The following is a 24,799-nucleotide window of genomic DNA, read 5'->3' as shown; positions in this document are numbered from 1 at the left end:
TTTGCTTATTTCTTTTCTTTTCTTTTATCTTATGTAAAGCTAAATGTTACCCAGGAAAAACAGGAATAATATGGGGTGCCATTCTACTGAGGAACAGTATATATACGTATTTTATACAAATTCAACAATTTTATTCATATTCCAATTTAAAAGCAAGATAAAGTCATCATTTATATAGTTTCCATAAACAGTACGTCCTCTTTTATAATGACAGCAACAGTTGTATTACATTTCCGCAGCTACAGTGATGTTACATTCTCTACATATTTCGCCATTACCTGGCTTCTTCAGGAGAAATTTTGCTCTAGCATTAAAGCCATACAATCACAAGTTAGCTTTTCTCTAGAACAAGTTTAATCTCTATTTAATATATGTTCCTACCTTTTGAAAGTTCTGAGATGGTGAATTGGTAACTGTAGGAGGGTAAAATGACCAAGAAAAGACTATATAATTACCAAACACCAGAGGGCGCCAGGTAGCATTGCATTCACTTCTCACATACTTCGGTGGGCAGAGCGACGCGTACCGGCCCTGTCGACAATTTACATCCCGGGAGTGGAGAACTGGCAGGTGGACTATCTGAGTCGCCAGATGCTGGACCCAGGAGAATGAGCGTTGCATCCAGAGATATTCAGGTTACTGTGCCTGAAGTGGGGCACACCACACATCTTCTGGCCTCCCGTCTCAATCAGAAGGTACCAAGATTCGTGTCCAGGACAAGAGATCCGTGAGCAGACGCGTCAGACGCGCTGGTGGCTCTGTCGGATTAGTACCAGCTGATCTATGCCTTTCCTACACTGAAACTATTACCACGCCTGCTTCGCAGAGTGGAAGCCGAGGGTATCCCAGTAATACTGGCTGCCCCAGATTGGCCTCAGCCGCCCTGGTACGCAGACCTGGTGCATCTGGTGGCAGACGCTCCCTGGCGACTGCCGTTGTGAGAGGACCTTCTGTTTCAAGGTCCGATTCTCCATCCTGCTTTATCATCGCTGGCTTTAACGGCATGGCTATTGAGAGCAAGGTGTTGAGGAACCGGGGTCTGTCAGACTCGGTGATCCCAACTATGTTAAGGGCACAAAAATCTTCTTCCCGGAAGATATACCACTGTACCCGGAAGGCCTACATCTCCATGTGTGAGGAGAAAGGATGGCATCTGCGCTCCTTTTCTATATCCAGGATCTTGCCGTTTCTTCAGCAAGGAGTAGACCAGAAATTGGCGTTAAGCACCATTAAGGGGCAAATTTCAGCCTTGGCTGTCTTCTTTCAGCGACCCCTGGCGTCTCACTCATTAGTGAGTACCTTCGTTCAGGGGGTACGACATGTAGTCCCTCCGGTTGCGTCCACCGTTACCCCCCGTGGGATTTGAACCTGGTGTTATCGGCGCTTCAAAAACCGCCGTTTGAAAATATCAGGGTGATTCCCCTGTTGACTCTTTCCCAGAAGGTGTTTTTTCTAGTGGCCATCACATCGGCCAAGAGGGTTATCTGGTTATCCACAAGGATAAGGTGGTGTTGCGTCCGCAACCATCTTTTCTGCCGAAAGTGGTCTCGACTTTCAATTCAGTGAAGACATTGTATTACCATCTCTGTATCCTAAGCCGAAACACCCTAAGGAGGTGGCCCTTCATGCTCTGGATGTGGTTCTGGCTCTGAAGGTGTATTTGTCTGTCACGGCTCCCTTTCAGAAGTTGGACTGTTTGTTTCGGTGGCTGGTCCCAAGGCATGGCGGTCTCGTCGGCCACCATTTCCAGGTGGATTAGACAGATTGTAGTACAAACCTACGCCTTGAAGGGGCAGGTGTCCCCCTTTCCGGTCACGGCCCACTCTACAAGGGCAATCGGAACGTCTTGGGCCTTCCGACACCAAGCGTCTGTCGCTCAGATGTGTAAGGCGGCGACCTGGTCGTCTGTCCGCACGTTTACCAAGTTGCAACGTTTTGCAGGCGGTCGTATAGTTGCATTTGAATATGCAATATGTATTTCCTTTTTTCATGGTTTTTCAAAAAAAACAAACAAAAAAACCCCACAGTAACGTTAAGTTAATGCGCTGTTGCATTACATTCCGCAGTTTTTGATGCAGTTATGGGTAGTCACTCCTATTGAGGGTACCCTGGTTTTGTGTGGTGTTTTTTTTCCACGCATTGTTGTTTTTTGTGGGGAAAGTTTCAATAGTTCCCATTTGCCATGGGGGATGAAATTTCTATGCTGTTTTTCCCAGCCCTCAATTGGCACTGCTTGGGGACGTCCCAATGGCTAAGAGAGGAGCTGTGTCGGTCGGTGAATATAAGAGAAAATAGGATTTTTGTACTTACCGTAAAATACTTTTCTCTGTGATTCACCGACCAACACAGCACCGCCCCTCCTTTTTATCTTTACGTTATACTGCTTGTTGACGTAATGAGGTCTGCCTGGCAGGCTGGGGGGTTGTTGCCCAAGGGACCGCCCCCTGGGCTGAACTAAGAGTTCTGAGTGTTGTGTTACAACTAATGCCTAGTATCTTCTAGTAATAGGGCAAACAACCCAATGGTTAAGACAGGAGCTGTGTTGGTCGGTGAATCACAGAGAAAAGGATTTTACGGTGAGTACAAAAATCCTATTTTCTCCTGTATGTCTGATTGTGCTTGCCCCGCCCCCCTCCCTCTCTCCTCCAAGGCTGCAGATGGGCATCAATCAGGCTGCACTGATGGCAATGGTGAGTGTGCATTCACGGCAACGTGGGTGCCGCATTCACGGCAACGTGGGGGCCGCATTCACGGCAACGTGGGGGCTGCATTCACGGCAACGTGGGGGCCGCATTCACGGCAATGTGGGGGCCATATTCACGGCAAGGGGGGATGCTGTATTCACGGCAAGGGGGGATGCTGTATTCACGGCAAGGGGGGATGCTGTATTCACGGCAAGGGGGGATGCTGTATTCACGGCAAGGGGGGATGCTGTATTCACGGTAAGGGGTGGTGCTGCATTCACGGCAACATGAAGAACACCTGTGGGATGAATTAGAGCGGAGACTACAAGTCAGGCCTTCTCGTCCAACATCAGTGCCTGACCTCACAAATGTGCTTCTGGAAGAATGGTCAAACATCCCATAGACACACTCCTAAACCTTGTGGACAGCCTTCCCACAAGAGCTGAAGCTCTTATAGCTGCAAAGGGTGGGCCAACTCAATATGGAACCCTACAGACTAAAACTGGAATATCATTAAATTTCATGTGTTCATGTAAATGTATATAAAGGCAGGCATCCCGATACTTCTGGCACTATAGTGTATGTAGGTCTGTTGCCCATAGCAACCAGTCACTTGGCAGCTAGACACTTTCCGTTTACCGCAGACCTAATTTATCTTCCTGCTTTTATTTCTCTGCTTTGCCAATATATAGATAATGTCTTCTATGCTTTAAACACTTTGCTGTGTGCTTGGCTCCCTCCGTCTAAATGGCAGCCTTTGTGGTCTTCCCTGCCAGAAGTATTTGGAGTTGATCACACTGCATAATTATTATTCTTTATTTATAGAACAGCAACATATTTTATGGGCTTTGGAAGCCAACGTGCCAAGTTTCCAGATTTCATCATTCGGATACAGATGGAAACGGTGCCGCACTGTGTTGTAAGAAAACAAGCAGAACGAGAAAGGTGGACTTGGTGTGTCCTGTCCAAACAAAAAAAAAAAAAAAGCACCTTGTTTGATAGCGGCTTTTCGAAACTTTGGTCCGTTGTGTGGAGTTTTCGTAACCGTGCCAATTTGCAAAAACTGAAGACCACACTGGAAGGTCGCTTGTAAAATCTTTATTCAACCCAAGCCATCATACTGAATGTTCCCACCTGAGAACGGCCCCATCTGATGTGTTTTACCCATAACAGGCCCAATGTGTTTTTACAAGGAAGTGACGTCATCGGAGTGCAGCCTTCAGTTTGTTACCATTACGGCCTTAGTGTGCTCTCATGGCCACCACCCGACCTATCTGTGGCTGAGGAGGAACATTGGAGCCTGGAGCAGTGCTGCTTTCCTTGTGTTCCCCCAGCATGCCAGGATTTTACCACCACACCCTACATTGTATAATGTGAAAATAGTGAGTTCTCATCCATCCTTGTGTGCCATCCTTTGGAACTGGCACTGTGCCTAGCTACTGTTCCTGAATCTTGTTACCCGTAAATCTAAAGATGCTAAGGCAACCATTCTCCATCGTAAAAAGACGCAAAGCCTATCTCTGTGGAAAAACTCTCCCATTCTCCTCTCCCACCCACTTTTTACCCATTCCCCATTTATTAAAATGTTAAATGCCCTCAGAAGCCCTTTTTATACAAAGTATGCTATCTGTGTCCCATGCCCATGCGCTGCTTTCCAGTTGTCCGCCTGTGGATCCAGTGCTGTAGCCTATGCCAGTGCCAACTGATAACCTCTTTGTGACCTCACCACACTGCAGCAGTCTTCTAAAAGCTGAAAGGACAGCCAATAGAAAAATGTCCCTCTCCCCCAAGTCACGTGGGCACCCAAAGTAGCACCCTTCTTCTGATTCAATATTTATTGCTCACAGAACAGTATAAAACACTGTTGATGTGTTTTGTGACACGGCGCTGGCCACTCTCTCAGGATGGTGCATAAAACACTTTATCCGCTTACAGACCGGAAGATTTGGCTGCTTAATGCCCAGGCTATTTTTTGCGATACAGCACTGCATCACTTTAACTGACAATGGTGTGGTCGTGCAACGTTTTTCCCAAAAATAGAGCTTTCTTTTGGTGGTATTATTATTATTATTCAGGATTTATATAGCGCCAGCAATTTACGCAGCACTTTACAATATATATGTTATTTTACCCCCCCCTGCGGTTTATATTTTTGTGCTATAAACAAAAAGAGCGACAATTTAAAAAAAAAAAAATAATAATTGTTTGCTCTAATAAATATCCCCAAAAATGTTTTTAAAAAAAACGAATTTCTTCATCAGTTTAGGCAGATATATTCTTCTACATTTTTTTGGTAAAAAAAAATCACAATAAGCGTATATTTATTAGTTTGCGGTACTGCGACATTGCAGCCGACAAATCGGACACTTTTGACACATTTTTGGGACCATTGACATTTATACAGTGATCAGAGCTATACAAATGCACTGATTACTGTGTAAATGTCACTGCCAGGGAAAGAGTTAACACTAGGGGGCAATCAAGGGGTTAAATGTATGTTCTAACTGTATGGGGATAGGACTGACTGGGGGAGGAGACATATACCATTGTTCCTACTTAGTAGGAACAACGATATGTCTCCTCTTCCCTGATAGAACAGGGATTTGTGTGTTTACACACACAATTCCCCGTTCTAGCTCTCATTCACGCGCCCGCCGGCCACGTGCATTGGGTCCCCCGCCGTGCCGCGAGAGTGTCTCTGGGAGCTTTTAAATGGTTAGACGTACCCGGACAGGGGGTTTGCGTGAACGTGCCACTTTGCTGATGTATTGGCGACCGGATCAACCCACAGATCGAGAGAGACCTTACTCTGCACAGGGACAGTCATATTCCCTGCAGGATCTGTTACAGTGCATCACATGATTTTTTTTTTTAACCTGTTATTAGTTAGGACTGGGTAAAGGTGGGGGCTCTGCCAGCAGTACAGGTTTAAATCACTCAAGCGAGAGATTTATGCATTTCAGATCAGGACGGATGGTTCAAAATGTGTAAATTTTGTCTTGCTGCATTTTATTTAATATAGCAGCTTTTATGAAAAGCATTGGTTGTCTTTTTTTTTTTTTTTTTTTTTATTATAATAGGTTATTTTGTCTACCACCTGTGTGCACTGCTACGAACATCACTTGGAACATTTTATATAAAGACACCCAAAAATGATTTCCAAATATAATGCTGTTTCTACTGGCAACTGGGGTAAAAAAGGAGGGATTGATAATGGGTTAGTAGCAAGGATCTTCTCAATGAATAGAAGAAATGCTTTGCACCCTTCACCCACAAAGTCCTAAACATCCCCCCCCCCCCCCACAGTGAGGATGTTAATCACTCTTTGGGGGACACTGCTCTTTGTTTTTTGTTTTTTTACTTATCCTTTTTTTTCTTTATATCAGTGGTCTCCAAACTGCAGCCCGGGGGCACTATGGGGCACAATTCCTCCTGATGATACTGACAATTGGGCCCAACGATAGGGGACAATTCCTCCCAATGACACCAACGATGGGGGACAATTCCTCCCAATGACACCAACGATGGGGGACAATTCCTCCCAATGACACCAACGATGGGGCACAATTCCTCCCAATGACACCAACGATGGGGCACAATTCCTCCCGATGATACTGACAATTGGGCCCAATGATACCAATGATGGGGCACAATTCATCCCAATGATACCAATGATGGGGCATAATTCCTCCCAATGACACCAGCAGTTGGGCCCAATGACACCAACGATTGGGCACAATTTCTCCCAATGACACCAACGATGGGGCACAATTCCTCCCGATGATACTGAAAATTGGGCCCAACGATGCCAACAATGAGGCACAATTCTTCCCACTGACACCAGAAATGGCGCATTGTTTATTTCCACTGACGTCTGGACCTTTTCTACTCCCAATTGCCACAGTACATTTACTGCTTTGTTGTAAATTGTCTGTATTGTCCACATTTCTCAATCTCGGGAGCTGTACCTAATGACACAGTTTATTGAGTCAGAGGAGAGACATACCCCCCTCCCACAATGCTCCAGCTAAAAGTAAATATAAGCTGCACTCCGAAACATAACTCTTCTTTCTATTTAATTTGTCACAAGATGAAAACTGCAGATATTAATGGCTCCACCTGAAAATACCTTCCTTGATACATTTCCAGGGCTGTAGATAAGGGGGTACTACCAGTCCTCCAGTACAGAGCCCAGGCCAACAAGGGGCCCCAGGCAGCAGGGTAGATCGGATGTGGGCGAGGAGGGTGATTTGCATGGCAGGGGCAATTACTGGACCTGATCCCCTGTATGGCTGTCTGCAGCAGCTGAAAGTCTACCTTTTCTCCTCTCCCTTCCGCCGGCTTTCAGCTGCTGCAGAGAGAGCCATACAGGCGATTGGTTCCCATAATTGACTCTGTAAGAGCCATAAGTTGGGCAAGCTTCTTTAGCCACTTGACCTCGGGACGGTTTACCCCTCTTCATGACCAGGCCTTTTTTTGCGATACGGCACTGTGTTACTTTAACTGACAATATTGTGGTTGTGCAACACTGTACCCAAATAAAATTTTTGCCCCTTTTTCCCACAAATAGAGCTTTCTTTTGGTGGTATTTGATCACCTTTGCAGTTTTTATTTTTGCGCTAACTAAAAAAAGCCGACAAAATAATCTAATTTCTTCATCAATTTAGGCCAATATATATTCTGCTACATATTGTTGGTAAAAAAAATCCCAATAAGCGTATATTGATTGGTTTGCACAAAATTTATAGCGTCTACAAATTATGGGATGTTTTTATTTATTTATTTTTTACTAGTAATGGCGGCGATTAGTGATTTCTAGCGGGACTGCGAAATTGCAGCATCCAAATCGGACACCTGACACTTTTTGGGGAGCAGTGACTCAAATGTAATTGGACAAATGATTATAATTCTAAATAAAATGTAAATTTTTTTTTTTTATATATATATATATATATATATTAAAAATAGTGCCGCTTTACCGCCAACACCCGCCCGCCCCAGTCTGAAAGTAGCCTTACTGATGCATTACAGCTGCCTCTGTCATCTCATCTGCATATTTTTTGGACAAGTTTTGCAATTTCTGTAAGCTACTTTAAAGCGGAAGTCCCGTGAAATTTTTTATTTTAAAAAATCAGCAGCTACAAATACTGCAGCTGCTGACTTTTCAAATAAGGACACTTACCTGTCCAGGGCGCCCGTGATGTCGGCACCGAGGCCGAACCCGTCCCTCGGTCCTCGAATGCTGCCACCACCATCTTCGTTAAGGGAATCAGGAAATGAAGCCTTGAGGCTTCACTTCCCGGTTCCCTACTGCGCATGCGCGAGTCGCGCTGTGCAACTTGAATGGTCCCTGCTGTCTCTGGGACCTGTGTGTGACAGAGCGGTAAAACGGGAAGAGACGTAGACTCCCACGGGAGGTGGGTACACATACCTGTCTTAGACAGGTATCTGCACCCCCCTCCCACCTGAAAGGTGCCAAATGTGACACTGGAGGGGGGGAGAGTTCCGAAAAGCAGTAATAGACTGACAATACTGTGCAGTCCTCACAGTGCAGAAGCTTTCATTGCCGGTGTGATTTGGCTGTGCCGGGGATTCTGGGAACATAATATAAAAATAGATTTGTGGCAGTTACATTGTCATTCAACACTCAGACATTTTTCTTTAGGTTTGGGTAGAGTAGGAGTAGGAAAGGTTATAGATTGGTTGTTTTTTCCCTGCAGTCCATTTCCATTTTGGAGACTGATCTCACTTTTCTCTGTGATATGACAGAAAATGAAGGAAAATCATCCCAACAGGAACACAGCAATAACAATCCAACATGTGTTCTAATCTAACCCCTCTGAGCCTACTGGATCAAAACATACGTTTTTATTACCTCGTGTTCTTAAAGAGAATTCTCTTCACTTCCTGTCCCAAATGACATGACTGGAGAGTCAGCTCTCTTTTAATCTTTATCTAGTGCTTGCACTCTTCCCCCTCCTCTCTTACTCTCTCTCCGAGGCCTACAAAACTTGTTTTTTTTTTCTAAATTTTCTTTTTTTTTTATTTGTTTAGCAAAAAATAAAAACTGCAGAGGTGATCAAATACCACCAAAATAAATCTATATTTGTGGGAACAAAATGATAAAAATGTAGTTTAGGTACAGAGTAGCATGACCGTGCAATTGTCATTTAAAAAGTGACAGAGCTGAAAGCTGAATATTGGCCTGGGCAGGAAGGTGCGAAAGTGCCCGGTATTGAAGTGGTTAAGCTGTGTGCACATGTACCAAGGAGAGCTGATGGCGTTTTGCAAGACAGAAGGCCTTAAGGGTGAACATACCAAGCATTGAGTTGATATAGGCAACTTTAATTTGTATTTTTCTTTGTTTTTGTTAAAAACAATTGTAAACAAGTACGTTTTCTCCTTCACTGATGGGCACCGATGAGGAGGCACCAATGAGGTGGCACTGATAGGCAGAACTGATAGGTGGCACTGATATGCAGCAATGGGCATGGATAGGTGGCACTGATGGGCAATGAAAGGCAGCACTAATGCCTGGCACTGATAGATTTCACTGATTGGCATCACTGGTGGCACTGGCAGGCATTTTTCAGTGGCACTGATTGGCAGCTGCCTGGCCACTGATTGGCATTTCCCTGGTGGTCCAGTGTGGTGGGCCATCCCTGGGGGTCCTGGGGGGGCTGCTCTGATAAACAATCAGCACATACCCCCCCCCCCCCCCCTGTCAGGAGAGCAGCCGATCAGCTCTGTCAGGCGCAAGTGAGGAAGAGCCAATCAATGGCTCTTCCTGTTTGCATCGTGATCAATCGTGATTGGACACGGCTGATCACGTGGTAAAGAGTCTCTGTCAGAGACACTTTACCTAGATTGGAGTTACGGTGTGTCAGACTGACACCCCGCAACAACGATCGCTGCGATGTGCGCCTCCGGGGGCATGCATCGGCTTGATATCCTGACAATGTCATATGACCGGTTAGGATATCGCAACCACTTTGCCGGGGTCATATTGCTATATGGCGGGCAGTAAGTAGTTAAAGTGGTTGTAAACTCAAAAAAACAAAACAAAAAAACCCCATGCAAGACGAAGGCATAATGAGTTAGTATGCATCGCATGCTAGCTCATTATTAAATACTTACCTTACATTGGTGCTGTTGCAGTGGTCCCCGCACACCGCTCTGACTGGCAACATGTCTCCTGGAGTTATTTCCGGGTTTGTGGGCTCTGGAGTTGTGTTTGGGTAGAGCCGCGATGACGTCACTCCCACGCATGCACGCGGGAGCCGCCAGTCACGGCACAGGCCCTGAAGACACGCACAAGTGAGCCATTTCTTCAGTGCGCAAGAGCCAATGACTGCAGGTGCAAGTGTATACAGTGAATATCTCCTAAACTGTGCAAGTTTAAGGGGATATTCACAGTAACTATAGGTACGCCTTATTATAGGCTTACCTGTAGGTGTAACTAGGTTTACTACCAATTTAAGGGGTTTCAAAGCCTGAGTTCCAGCTCTGCGGTTACCTGTACACCCCTTGGAGTCGTGTTTGGAGGTCTTTGGTTCCTTTTGGAGATCTGTAGATCTACCGATCTTGGCACCATCGCTTGACTAACTTCTTGTCGCTGACACTCAAATCCACCTTTTCTGGTAAGAGTAGATATACTTCTCTCTTTGGTTGAAGATGTACCATCGTTGATGCTCTACATACCGCTATCACCATCCGGTGGTGGACTTATACCGGTTTACTTCAGGACTGTTCTACTCATTGGACTTTTTTCACTTACGCTTTCATTAGTTTTTGATTGTTTTATTTGAGATTGATTTCTATCACCCAGTTATTATTTGTATATTGGTATACATGTTTATTGTTTTTAGTGCTAAATCTTTTAGCATCCACTATTTCGAATCTTTGTCACATTATTATGTAGTAGCTGTACACTTTTCACGTATTGGGTTAGCGCAGTAATATTTTCCATTTACACTAGCAGTTGTGTAAGATGTTTTGCTTTGAACTGTCTTCAACTAAGTCAACCTGTTGGTAGAACATGACTTCTCCTGACCCGGTATCATTCCTTCTACCCAGCAGATTCTGTTTGATTTATTGTATTTTAATGTACATGTTCTCTTGTAGATCATTAGCAATTGTTTGGTTTAATTGTTTAATTATGCACTAGACCATATGCTTCCATAACTCTATGCAAGTGTACCTGGGGGAACTGATGTTTCAAAGGCAAAGAGTGGGCACGCCAAATATTTATATGGATTTTTTTTATGGATAATGTATACACTCAAGGATTTTGCTTGGAGGTGGGTAGGGGGTGGAACCAAGGGATGTTGCTTGGAGGTTGAACCAAGGGAGGTTGCTTGGAGGTTGAACCAAGGGATGTTGCTTGGAGGTGGATGTTGCCATACCGGGTGGCACCAAGGGATGTTGCTTGGAGGTGGGTAGGGGGTGGAACCAAGGGATGTTAATTGGAGGGGGAACCAAAGTATGTTGCTTGGAGGTGGGTAAGGGGTGGAGCCAAGAAGTGACTCAGAAAGGGAGAGTTCTTCCAGTTCCTGTTCTCTGAGAAAGAAAAAGGCCCCATTAAAAAAAGTATATATAAAACAAGCGGATTCTGCAATGAAGGTACTTTTTCAGTTCCCTCCAGTTATCAGGCCCCAACTGTCCCTGTTTCCCAAATAATATTTTGTATTATCACCCTATCACATGAATTTGAATTTCCAAAGTGTCCACAGGTAATAAAAAGTCCACTTTTCATATATAGCAGCGCATGCACACTTTTCCCAAAAAGTGAGTTAATTAATGATCAGTTCAGTGTCCAGAAAAGAAGGTGCTTGTTCTATCCGTTCCTATTGTGATTCAGGTACAGCTTCCACCATGTAGTTCACCACTTGTGGAACACCAACGATCCCCCTTTGGGGATGCACTCACCGAACACTTGAAATCATAAGCCTTTACACTGCCATTACACCATCCTTCTTTGGCCACTAGATGTCTCCCTTATTGGAATTCGGTTTTCTCATATAAAAGAACAAAGATGTCCAAACATAGCGTGATACTGTTTAACACTATTTATTTATAAAAAAAAACCCAACCTATAAATGCGTACCAAATAGAAAAATGTTCAAGCATTAAAAAGTACTGTGCCTTATCCCGCTGGTTCAGTTGAGCTCGAGGAGAAACGAACGTTTTGCTATGCACAGCAGAAGCTTCACTTCCGCCTTCCTCAGCTCGCTGGAACGCAGGGATTGAGGCGCACTCGTCACTTCCGGTATGGTAACCTAAAATACCGGAAGTGTTTTTTTATCATCATCCCGGACCAATCGGTATCAACCACCGCATGATCTACGGGGCGTCGCACCAATCACAGGCTATACCTCAGAATAATTCTTACTTAGAGCAGCTGCGATCAGCGCAGACTGTCCTCAAATGCAGGGATCCATATGATCCGAACAGCATGCACAACGTTACATAATATTAATACCAATATGTTTTATATGAATATAAATCAGTAACAATCATGATTGTGAAAGTTAAATACAAATGGCCTATGTAATCGTTCGTGTTAAAGAACGATCAATCATGTTTATGAAACGATCCTACATGATTATAAGTATGAAAATCAGACCAGATCGGCCAATACGATCGTTCATGTTATACACGATTAAAAATACTAAACGATCATCTTAAAAAAATGAGCATTCTAAAATATTAAATTTAGACTATGTATATAAATTAAACTCAGGATAATTATTATACATGGAACTCTAATAAATTATATAAAACAGTGTTTTCTTAAAGAAATATATAAAATATACGTAAAAAAACACTTTGTAATTAATAGACGGATCAAATACTTGTTATTTTTAAAAAGTAAAACTAATCATCTTTTTATTATTATTCATATTATTAATATAACTATTTTAACTTGGTATAGAGGCATGATCTCACAGTTTTACCTAAGAGAGTTCCATAGAAGGCACTAATGATATCGCCCTCCTAGAGAGCAGCTAGGAGGCCCTGGATCCATCACCAGTACCTCAGAAAAGGTGGAAGTTAAAAAAATGTAAGTGTAAAGAAAAAAAACATTATTTCTTAAATATGAATGTAAATCATGCAAAGCTTCGTGTATATATGTTTATACTTTGGGGAAAAAAATCTGCATTAACGTAATTCAAATCTTAATGCACCACAGTGGATTAGTGTGCATCAGTCCTCGGTCTCTTTGCTGAACTGGCTCCATCAATCGCCATACATGACCCCTGGTCTGATTACACACAGACTGCAGCTAGCGTAGCCCAGACACAGCGCTGTGTTCAGCCGGGTAATACTTATTCCCTTTCTCAACATTTCAGTCTCAGACATCAGGCCCCATTCACATTTCACAATTTGGAATAATGGAAAGAATTGTGGGCTATCTGGCTGTGATTCCAAATCACAAATGCGCATTTGGGCACCTAAAACGTGTTGTGATTCTGCTGCTTGACCTAACCACTTGACGACCAACGCCATCATTATACTGTTACAAATTGCCTTAGCTGTACATTGGCTCTTTTAAGAGATATAGCAGGCGAATGCTGCACGGCGGAGGAGCCGTTGCGCGTAGTCGGCAGACGTGATATCCGCTGGCCACCTGCGATTGATCCACAGAGAGCTAGAATGGGGATCTGTCAATGTAAACAAAAATCACCGTTCTGACGGGAATAGAGAGAGATTGCCTGTTCCTAGTGATCAGGAACTGCGATCTCTCTCCTCCTCCATTCAGGCCACTCCCCGCACAGTTAGAAACACCTCCCAGCGAACACATTTAACCCCTTGCTTGCCCCCTAGTGTTAAACCCTTCCCTGCCAGTGTCATTTATACAGTAATCAGTCAGTGCATTTTTATAGCACTGATTGCTGTATAAATGTCACTGGTCCCAAAAAAGTGTCAAGAGTGTCCGATCTGTCCACCGCAATGTCGCAGTCCTGCTAAAAATTGCTGATTACCACCATTACTAGTACAAAAAAAATTATAATAAAAATTCCATAAATATATTCCCTATTTTGTAGGCGTTATAACTTTTTTGCGATTTTTTTTTTTTAATTTTTATTTATTTTTTAACAAAAATATGTAGAATACATATTCATCTAAACTGATGAAATTATAATTTTTTGGGGATATTATAGCAAAAAGTTAAAAAAGAAAAAAAAAAATATATATATATATATATATATATATATATATATATATAATTTTTTTTTTTTTTTTTTTAATTGTCAGTCTTTTTTTGTTTATAGCGCAACAAAAAAAAAAAACCGCTGGGGTGATCAAATACCACCAAAAGAAATTTATAGAAAATAGAAATTGATTTGTGGGTAAAAAAAGCAGTGCCATATCGCAAAAAATGGCCTGGTCATTAAGGGGGAAAATCTGCCGGTCCTTAAGTGGTTAAAGGCCACGAATAAATGTAATGTGCCCATGAAAAAGCAGCCTTACCACACAGCTCTGTCACGTCATGGATTTGAATATCCTGGTGCCCACTGTAACAAAGTCCCGCCTCCTTGATACACGTCACGCGGACTCAGTGTATCATTGGATCAGTGTTCCGTCTATCTAGGAGGCGGCACTTTGTTACAGTCCTCCACCTCCCACAGACTGGCATTCCCTGGCGAGGACGTCATCACATCCGCCTGTCACTCAGACGACAAAGCGGCCACCGCAGCCATACTCCATTCTGCCACTCAGACTGCTCTGTCTTCTGTCTGTTGCTGAGTGACAAGACCAGCCAGGAGATCGCCAGGCGCTAGTGTTAGACGGCTGGTCCGATATTGTAACATGGCGGCGGGGGGTGAGAGTTCCTGGTCAGTATTTACTCCTTAAGACGAGCACACATTTCCCTATTTTGGGGGGAAAAAGTGTGTCTTATGGAGCGAAACGTATGGTACTTTAGCTTCATACGCATATTATTGTTTCTATATCTATCATATATGTTGTGATAATTTAATATGCATTTCTTTATTCTTGAGAGATACTCTTGTTCTCTTTTTAATATTTTGTTATTAATAAAAAAAGATTTTTTATTGAAAAAATATTCTTTGTTTCTACCTGGTGGCACCATTAAAATCCCACTTTCCAGTTCTCTCTAAATAGACCAGCTATTCGGTTACATGGCCACGTTTGAAGTTTACGACCTGCCAGAGCTTTGCCCTGTACAGGCGTCCCTGCGAGGCTCGGCCTGTAAACAGCTGCGAGGTGACGGTGTGTGCCGGATCACCACTCTATTTCTTCCAGCCTTTTTATAGTAACACAATTGACTTTCTGTTCAGGAAGGTCATACTGGAAGAAGACAAGACACACATCATTAGTGTCACCCTTCTGCAGGTGACGAGACACTGATATTTTATACAGAACTGACTTTTATATCCTGGCCTTGCTGCTGATGGTTAAAGGAGAAGTCCACCAAAGTACTGTGTGTGGTACTTTTGTCATAGCGTCCAAATGATGAAAGTTGGCAATTCGAGAAGTTTTATATCTAAAGCCCCACTTCGAGCACCAGATAAAGAAATAACATTCAATAAATTCAAGACTAATCACTGCGCTAGTAATGATAGTGGAGCAGCTAACGTAAATTGTATTGTGACAATAAAAAAAACATAAAGAATAGGTATACGCAGCTCTAAAAGCATAGCATTAAACGTAAAAGTCCATAGTGTTTAGGATAACGTCCCTGTTCAGGAAAAAAACTGGAACCACCCACGATGTAAACAGAGACACAATTAGGTGAGCACAAACTTATCCTCCACCGAACATCAACAAACCAGGCCTCTTACCAAAAGAATGGACCTCTTACCAAAAAGAATGGACCAGTAAATTACAGGCGGTCAGGCAAGCATTATAAATCCACAGAGCCACAAAACCTTTTCATGAGGATCATAGATGGCTCCCTTCTCACATTTGATTGACAGCAGTAGGAGCCAGTTGCTCCCGTCGCCACCTCTGAGAAAGTGAGAAAGAGACAGAACTAGCACTGCTACAGATGGGGCCCAGCACTGAATCAATACAGGACTCCGATAAGTATTTGAGGGGGTGTTTCATAACTAGTGGAAAGTTTTTTTACCTTAAAGGAGTTGTAAAGGCAGAAGGTTTTTTATCTTGATGCATTAAGCTAAAAAACCTTCTGTATGTAGCAGCCTCCCCAGCACCCCCATATACTTATCTGAGCCCCATCTTTCTCTAGCAATGTCCACGAATATCTAAGCTGTCCGGGGCACTGTTCCTGGTTGGCTGAGACACAGCAGCTGTGCCATTGGCTCCTGCAGCTCTCAAAGTCAGTCACCCAATCAGGGGAGAAAGGGGGCAGTGCCAGGTCAGGGCTCCGTGTCTGAATGGATACACTGATCGCTGACTCGGCTCGGGTGCATCCATAGAAAGCTGCTGACTGTGGGGACAGGAGCCTGCAAAGAGGGACCCAAGAAGAGGAGGATCCAGGCTGCTCTGTGCAAAACCACTGCACAGTGGAGGTAAGTATAACATGTATGTTGTTTTTTCTTTTAAACGAGATTTGGCAATCACTTTAATGTAGGTAATGCATTAAAACTATTTTAAAAAACTTCTGACTTTAGAACTACTTTTTTTTTTTATACAGTGAAAAGACAATGACTATCCTAAGCCCTTTCTCTGTGAATAACTAAAACTGACTGAAGGGAACATAGAAGAATTGGGGAGGGTCTAGCTAAGACTAAACTAACCAATGCTATACAGAAGAGGAGGGCAGAGGAAGTTGCCAAGTCCCCAAAACCGCCACTAGATGTCAGCATACTACAAGAAAAAGTGAAAACCTAATGCCGTTCAATATATGACATAAAAAACAGATGAAAGTGGAGCGAAACAGTGTCTGCAGCAGTGGCTACAGGTCCATAAGGAGCGCAGGGACGCCACCCCACTAATCTCCATGCGCCGGCCCCTAATCTCCATGCAGGGTGCCTGACGCATAGATTTCTTCTAGCTTGTTGTTTATTATTTATTTTTTGAAGCACATAATTGGAGCCTGAGGAACTAATTGGTTTCAAAAAGGTTCGGCTCTGTGTCACCCGAGCCCATCCACTGGTGACATTAGTGAATCAACATTCGCTATTGTCTTCCTGCTTCTCCTCACTGCCAATCAGAGGAAGCGGGTCTTAAGATGGGATCGGCCGGGTGGAGAAGCCGGGGAAGCCACCCGCGACCTGGATGGGGTTAGTGCAGACCTGGTCATGGGCACCAGCTGCCACTGGTCTGCAGGTAGCGCTTCACCCAAATTTCCATTTTCTTTAACAGGATGCAGTAATGTTTGCTGTGCAGTGAAATCACTGCAGCGTTATCACCCTATGGAAAGGGTAGTTTGATACTTTCATACAACCTATGGGCCAGTTTTATTAAAGTGTTACTAAACCCACAACAGGAAAATCTGTATATGCAGAATAGCATGCTTGTTATACTGTAGAACTTAAGGGATTAATCCTGTGCATTTTGTAATAAGGTTCTTTGATCCTGTAAGCACAGATCCTCCCCCTCCTGCAGTGTCTCTCTTGGCAAGACCAGATATGACACATCAGGGTGGTATGGCTGCACATGCTCAGTTTGGTCTCTATTGCTGGAGAGAACATTTCCTGGTTGATCAGAGCTAGCCAGGTCACATGGTATTGACATCACACATGTGGGCTTGTATACAGATCCTAAATGACAGCCCAGTTCCTTACTCCCTCCCTCCCTCCATGCCAGTAACTAATAAAGAACACAGTGGATAGGATGTCACATCTTGATTGAAAGAGGTAGTGGTAACTACAAGTACAAAATGCATACAATACTTGGGATGTTTAAATTGTCTAGGCATTTAGTCCATAGCAATAAAACTGGCAGTCCAAAGGTTAAGCCGGTATCTGGCAGTTCAGGTGTTAAAGCAAGTATAGTAGCTTGGTCAAAGAGTCGGCTGCTGTCCTCAGAGAGCTGGCTCTGTAGTAAGCAAGAGAAGGGTAGAAGGAAGCGCCACCTGAGTGCAGTATTAGAGGGTACTTTGAATGACACAACGTATGATTACACTTACAGGAAAAATAGATAAAAAGGCTCATCTGTTTAATGGTGGTCCATGGTGTGTTCCTCAGGTCCTGATCCGGATAGTGCTGCAGAGATGCAGGGCTGCAGATGGAAGGTTATCTGCCAGGGGCTCCTCCTGTGGCGTGGAGCGCGCGTGATGTCACAGGTCAGTCCTGATCACTTCCAGGTACACTTCCAAGGGAGCGCTTGCACCGAAGAGTGAGGCTGGCAATGGATTGGCTCCGCGCTCGGTGCTACTGCTCCTTCAATAGGCCTATTGAAGTAGCACTTCGTTACCCAGAAGTGATCAGGACTGACCCGTGACGTCACGCACGCCACCCCCCCAGCCTCTTCCTGGCGGCCGCAGGAGGAGACCCTAGCCGATAACCTTCCATCTGCAGCATTATCCGAATCGGGAGCTGAGGAAACCAACACAGACCACCATTAAACAGATGAGCCTTTTTATGTATTTTTTTTCCTGTAAGTGTAATCATATGTTGTGTCATTAAAAGTACCCTCTTATACTGCACTTAGGTGGTGCTTCCTTCTTCTTCCCTTCTCTTGTCACATTCTTGATTGATGGATGATCCGCCTCCCATAACAGCATGAGGACACAGGCTATAGTGGAAATCTCCACCTACCTGAACTCTCAGCACTTGGGCAGACCCTGCAGTTTATTATGTGCATGTGGTATACAAATTAGCCAAAAAGGTATAACGTGGCATATTTTAATGTAAAAGGCAGATTTACAAGCTGGGGGAGGGGCACGGATGAACTATCTTTATATTACTGGGTTTAGTTCCACTTTAACCCTGGAAAACATTTTAAACCATATTAAGAAAAGCTGACCATTATAGCAGCCCCACAAGAGTGGTAGGTTTTCCTGTCCTATGCAACTGTCATTTTTGCTGGTCGGCAAATAGCTGTCAGTTCATAGCTATATGCTATCATTGCACGTATTAACCACATACCAGAATACAATAGTTGTGTTATGACGGGCCTTTACTAGGCTCCCAGCCTTAAATTGTTGCTATTAAGGACCTGGTGACAGGTATACTTCACAAGATGCATGGTATAGGTACACGTGGACAACAGATGGCTGTTAGCGGATCTATTTTGGGTTGGGTTTTCTCTGCCGTAGCTCCCAGGAGATGAGATTGGTTCTGGAGAGATATGCTCAAGGCGTAGACATGCACCCTCGGGTGGTGTGACTGCCATGGCTATGAAGCATGTGTGTATTAAAAGAAGAAAAAAAAAATGTGGATGAAAAGAACTATATCTGATGAACAGCTAAGCACCTACCTACTCCTTTTGTTTCACTTCTAACAGGCAACTGCCATTAGGCAAGATCACAGTGTTCATGGCACAGATGTACTGAGAAATGTTGTAGTATCAACAGATATAATGCCAATCAGGAGTGACATTGATAACTTCATTAGCAGATGAAGGACATCTGATGATGGAATCCAAAGCTGAGCCAATTCCAAGCCCATGATATTCAGAAAACCACGTGAAGGTGGATCTGCTTTATTACAGTTTTAAAATGATGGTACAGAAAGCTATATAAAAAGTTACTTTTAAAGGGCCAGTCCACCCAAAACCTGACAGTTCAGTGTTTGGCAGATGTTGGGCAGCTAAACCTCTCTACTATTGGTGAAAGTTCTTCACTCAAAGTTCTCAGGTCTGCAAATCTGCTGGGCCCTTTATTAGGGGCTTCCTCCATCCCTGCTAGACCTCCACTTTATTTTATAAAAACATTATAGATGCAGCGCTAATAACAAACCCGTGATTAAATAACGTAATAGATTAATTCGTGAATAATGAATGCAATTAAATGAAAAAAATAAAAAAATTGTGATAAGAAAAAAGAAAACTATTGCAGAGTCCCATTAGAAACAATGGTGAAAAAAGTATACGAAGTGTCCACACAATAAGTGAATAATAATGATCTCCGTGATCGATCTTCAACAGCATGCAATGTGCGTTCTCTTCACCACAAATAATGTACAGATTGCCTGCTTACCAGAGGGCGATGACTGCCAAAAGAACAGTCTCGTCTAGCATTGGGGAAATAGGTCTCCGGCAACCCTTTAGATGTTCATGGAGCCTCTGTATGAAACACTCAATGCCGGGAAACAAAAGAGACTTCCATAGTGTGTTTCCCGGCATTGAGTGTTTCATACAGAGGCTCCATGAACATCTAAAGCAGAGGTCTCAAACTGGCGGCCGTCCAGCTGTTGCTAAACTACAAGTCCCATGAGGCATTGCAAGGCTGATAGTTACAAGCAGGACTCCCACAGGCAGAGGCATGATGGGACTTGTAGTTTTGCAACAGCTGGAGGGCCACCAGTTTGAGACCCCTGATCTAAAGGGTTGCCGGAGACCTATTTCCCCAATGCTAGACGAGACTGTTCTTTTGGCAGTCATCGCCCTCTGGTAAGCAGGCAATCTGTACATTATTTGTGGTGAAGAGAACGCACATTGCATGCTGTTGAAGATCGATCACGGAGATCATTATTATTCACTTATTGTGTGGACACTTCGTATACTTTTTTCACCATTGTTTCTAATGGGACTCTGCATATTATTATTTTTTTTTATTTTTTTTTTATCACAATTTATATATTTTTTTGATTATTTAATTGTGTTCATTATTCACGGATTAATCTATTACGTTATTTAATCACAGGTTTGTTATTAGCACTGCATCTATTTTGTTTTTATATTTGTGTAAGAAGTACTTGGTACTGGACTTTTTTGGTGCTGGCTGCTTATATTCTACTATATATTTCACCTTGGTTATAGAGCAGCGTTTGCCAGAGGGCTTTTTGAAAATACTTTATTTTATATCTTGGAGATTGTATCGGGAGAAGCTGGATCACGCAAAGATGATTGAGGCCTCCCAGATGTACCAGGCAGACAGGCCTGAGTGCCTCAGCTGTCCTCGGTCTCTACCTCCTCATTGTCTGAGACAGCAGCAGTAGCCATTGGGTCCTGCTACTGTCCATCACAGCGAGTGAGCCAATAAGGAGAGAGTGGGGCCGAGCCACGCTTTGTGTGTGAATGGACACACAGAGCAGCAACTCAGAAGCCCGCCATAGCAAGTTGCTTGTTGTGGGGGCACTAGGTAGGAGGGAGGGCACCCAAGAAGAAGAGGATCGGGCCTGCTATGTACAAAACCACTATACAGAGCAGGTAAGTATAACATGTTTGTATTTAAAAAAAAAAAAGAAAAAAAAAGCTTTACAGGGGCTGTAAACCTCCTGTGATGCAGGAGCCCTCTTTTACTTACCTGAACCCGCTCTTTCCAGCGACAGTGGTGAACAAACCAGCTCGAGCCGGTGTCTTGGGTCCTAATTGAATAGATTGATAGCAGCGCAGCCATTGGCTGCCACTGCTGTCAATCAAATTCAATGACATGGGGGGCAGTGCTGTCTGTGTCAATGGACGCAGCAGCAGGACACTGGAATGTGCCCGCGAGAAGAGGAGGAGCCAGGAGTGCCGCTGAGGGACCCAATAAGATGAGGATCGGGGGCCACTCTGTGCAAAACCAACTGCACAGAGGAGGTAAGCATGACCTGTTTTTTTTGTTTTTTAAACCGACCCTTTACATATCCTTTAATGTCACTTTAACCAAGGAACTGGGTTAGCCCACCACACTCCACCTGTAAACAAATATTGCCTTTGAATGGACTGACCTTATAAGGAAAGCCGTAATAAAACCATATGTGTTTAAGTAAAATATGCCATGTTTTCATTTTAGGATTGTCATTTTTCTTATTAATTTTAAGCATATATTCTTTCTTTACAGGGAACACAAATAGAATTCCATATCGGTGCCATTTTAGGAATTTCTACAATGGCAGGTAAGAGTCAACTAAACGTTGTTTGTTCTGTTATTTAACCACTTGACCACTGGGCACTTAAACACCCTTAATAACCAGACCAATTTTCAGCTTTCGGTGCTCTCACATTTTGAATGACAATTACTCAGTCATGCAAAACTGGACCTGTATGACATTTTTGTCCTTTTTTCACACAAATAGAGCTTTCTTTTGGTGGTATTTAATCACCGCTCGGTTTTTTATTTTTTGTGCTATAAAAGAAAAAAAATACAGAAAATTCTGTAAAAAAATGAATTTTTCTTTGTTTCTGTTATAAAATTTAGCAGATTAGTAATTTCTTCTTCATAAATTTTGGCCAGAATTTATACTACTACATATCTTTGGTAAAAATAAGTACAAATTGGTGGATATTATTTGGTCTTTGTGAAAGTTATAGAGTCCACAAGCTATGGTGCCAATATCTGAAAATTGATCACACCTGAAGTACTGACGGCCTATTTCAATTCTTGAGACCCTAACATGCCAGAAAAGTACAAATACCCCCCAAATGACCCCTTTTTGGAAAGAAGACTTTCCAAGGCATTTAGTAAGAGGCACGATGAGTTTTTTGAAGTTGTAATTTTTTCCCACAATTCTTTGCAAAATCAAGATTTTTTTTACTTTTTTTTTTTTTCACAAAATTGTCATATTATCAGGTTATTTCTCACACAGCACATGCATACCACAAATTACACCCCAAAACACATTTTGCTATTACTCCCGAGTACAGCGATACCACATGTGTGAGACTTTTACACAGTGTGGCCACATACAGAGGCCCAACATGCAGGGAGCGCCATCAGGCGTTCTGGAGCACCCAGGACAATTCTGACATTTCTCTCCTACATGTAAAAATCATCATTTATTTGCTAGAAAATTACATAGAACCCCAAAACATTATATATTTTTTTTAGCAAAGACCCTGGAGAATACAATGGTGGTCGTTGCAACTTTTTATCTTGCACATTTTTCGAATGCTTTTTTTTGGGGAAAAAACGGTTTTGTGCTTAAAAAAAACAACACAGTAAAGTTAGCCCAATTTTTGCATTATGTGAAAGATGAAGTTATGCTGAGTAAATAGATACCTAACATGTCACTCTTCAAAATTTCACACGCTTGTGGAATGGCGCCAAACGTCGCTACTTAAAAATCCCCATAGGCGACGATTTAATTTTTTTTTACTGGTTATATGTTTTGAGTTACAGAGGAGGTCTAGGGCCAGAATTATTGCTCTCGCTCTAACGTTCGCAGCGATACCTCACATGTGTGGTTTGAAAACCGTTTTCATATGTGGGGGCGGGACTTACGTATGCGTTCGCTTCTGCATGCGAGCACATGGGGACAGGGGCGCTTTAAAAAAAAAAAAAAACATTTTTATTGTTCATTTTACTTTATTTATTTTAGTTTGACATTTTTTTCCCCAAAAATAAATTTTTTGATCACTTTTATTCCTATTAGATGAAGAAAGATTTCTAACACTATCTGCAGTTTTGAAAGGGTGTAGAAAGGGGAAGACTGCTGGTAAACAAGCACAACTTATGTAGGAGATTTTGTTTAATCTCTGTGTATCATCTGAGGCCAGTCACTTCACTGGGTAATATGTGAGGGTTTACAATCACTTTAAGGCGTGATGCACACTGAAAGTTTTGAATGCTGCTGTTGAAGGCGCCTGGATTTTTTTTTTCTCGTCTCAGGTGATAACCTCTGGTGAACTCCATGCCCAAGAGGGTTAAATAATGGTGGCCACGCACAATATTTACATTTTGGGCCCAATTTGGACATTTTCACTTAGGGATCTACTCACTTTTGTTGCCAGTGGTTTAGACATTAATGGCTGTGTGTTGAGTTAGTTTGAGGAGACAGAAAATTGACACTGTTATACAAGCTGTACAATGGGGTAGGCAATTTGAAGCCTCTTTTGCCGGCACTCGACTCCCTTCCCATCAGTAGAGCAGTGCAGGGAAGTGTCAGTGAGACACTTATGCATTCCAATTTCAGAGTTCCCCACGCCGCACCTGCACTGAGGGGGAGGCATTGTGCCCCCCACATTGCAAAAGATGGGAAACTTTGCTGTAGCTGCAATCGTCACGAGGAAGAGATTGGTGCAGTTTGGTTGCCACTACCAATCATCTCAGAAAGAAGTGATTTCACTGTTTGAGAAAACCCCAATCAGGTGACAGTTTGTGGAATTCGTGTTGAGATTCTGTTAACTTTGTTGAAAATCCTGAACCTTTGCATCATTTACTACTGAACCCCGGCACTCTGTGTGCCAGTATTCAGCGCAATGAAAATCACACCCAATCACTTTTTCTCAGCTGCGGGGGCCCAATTTATGATCCTGCACACTGCTTTCAGAAAACACCCCTGACCTGAGCCCATCATTGAGCATCCATTCAAGATACTTGTATGTGATATCACATACATCACATATATATCTCATACATCCCATACATCCATGTGGGCTGGATGCGAGAGTTGGATCAGCGGGATGAGTGTGCCCGGACAGGTAGATGTCTCATCTCTACTTCCTGTCACCACTATGCATATCACACATATCATAGATGAGAAGAGGGTACAGCGGTGGGGAAAATGAGCAGGAGGGGTTCAGAGATGGGGCAGATGTGCAGGGAGGTACAGTGGTGGAAGAGATGAGAAGGGGGGTGTTCAGCAGTGGGATGGAAGAACAGGGGGGTACAGTGTAGGGGCAGATGTGCAAGGGGGTTCAGTGTTGGGCCAGATGAGCAAGGGGGTAGAGCAGTGGGGAAGATGTGAAAGGAGGTGTATTGGTTGGACAGATGAGCAAGGTGGTACAGTGGTGGGGCAGGAGAGCAGGGGGAACAGAGGTGAGAAAGATGTGCAGGGGGTACATTGGTGGGGCAGGTGAGAAATCGGTTTACAGTGGTGCGTCAGATGAGCAGATGGGTTCAGTGTTAGGACAGAAGAGCAGGTGATTCAGTAGTGAGACAGAAGAGTATGTATATACAGTGGTGTAGCAGATGTGCAGGGAGGTACAGTGTTGGGGCAGATGAGAAAAGGGGATGAATTGATGGGGCAAATGAGCAGGGGGGTTACAGTGGTGGGACAGAAGAGCAAGGGGGTACATTGATGGGGCAAATGAGCAGGGGGGTTACAGTAATGGGACAGAAGAGCAAGGGGGTACAGTGGTGGGGCAGATGTGCA

At 43.4% G+C, this 24,799-nt stretch overlaps 1 protein-coding gene across 2 annotated transcripts in view; it reads left to right on the top strand.

The window, feature by feature from the left end:
• Nucleotides 1–24,799, top strand: part of TMEM65 (transmembrane protein 65) — a 189,925-nt gene that overhangs the window by 133,114 nt on the left and 32,012 nt on the right. For both annotated transcript variants that reach the window (XM_077493305.1, XM_077493306.1), the window contains one exon: nucleotides 21,547–21,601. In XM_077493305.1, the coding sequence (XP_077349431.1) occupies nucleotides 21,547–21,601 (55 nt within the window). The remainder of the gene's footprint in view (nucleotides 1–21,546; nucleotides 21,602–24,799) is intronic.

The sequence above is a fragment of the Lithobates pipiens genome, unplaced genomic scaffold (genome assembly GCF_037356315.1).
Source record: "Lithobates pipiens isolate NorthernLeopardFrog02 unplaced genomic scaffold, aLitPip1_a1.2 Scaffold_19, whole genome shotgun sequence".
Classification (NCBI taxonomy): domain Eukaryota; kingdom Metazoa; phylum Chordata; class Amphibia; order Anura; family Ranidae; genus Lithobates; species Lithobates pipiens.
The sequence above is the reverse complement of the archived record's forward strand: the minus strand, read 5'-3'. Positions and strand labels throughout refer to the sequence as shown.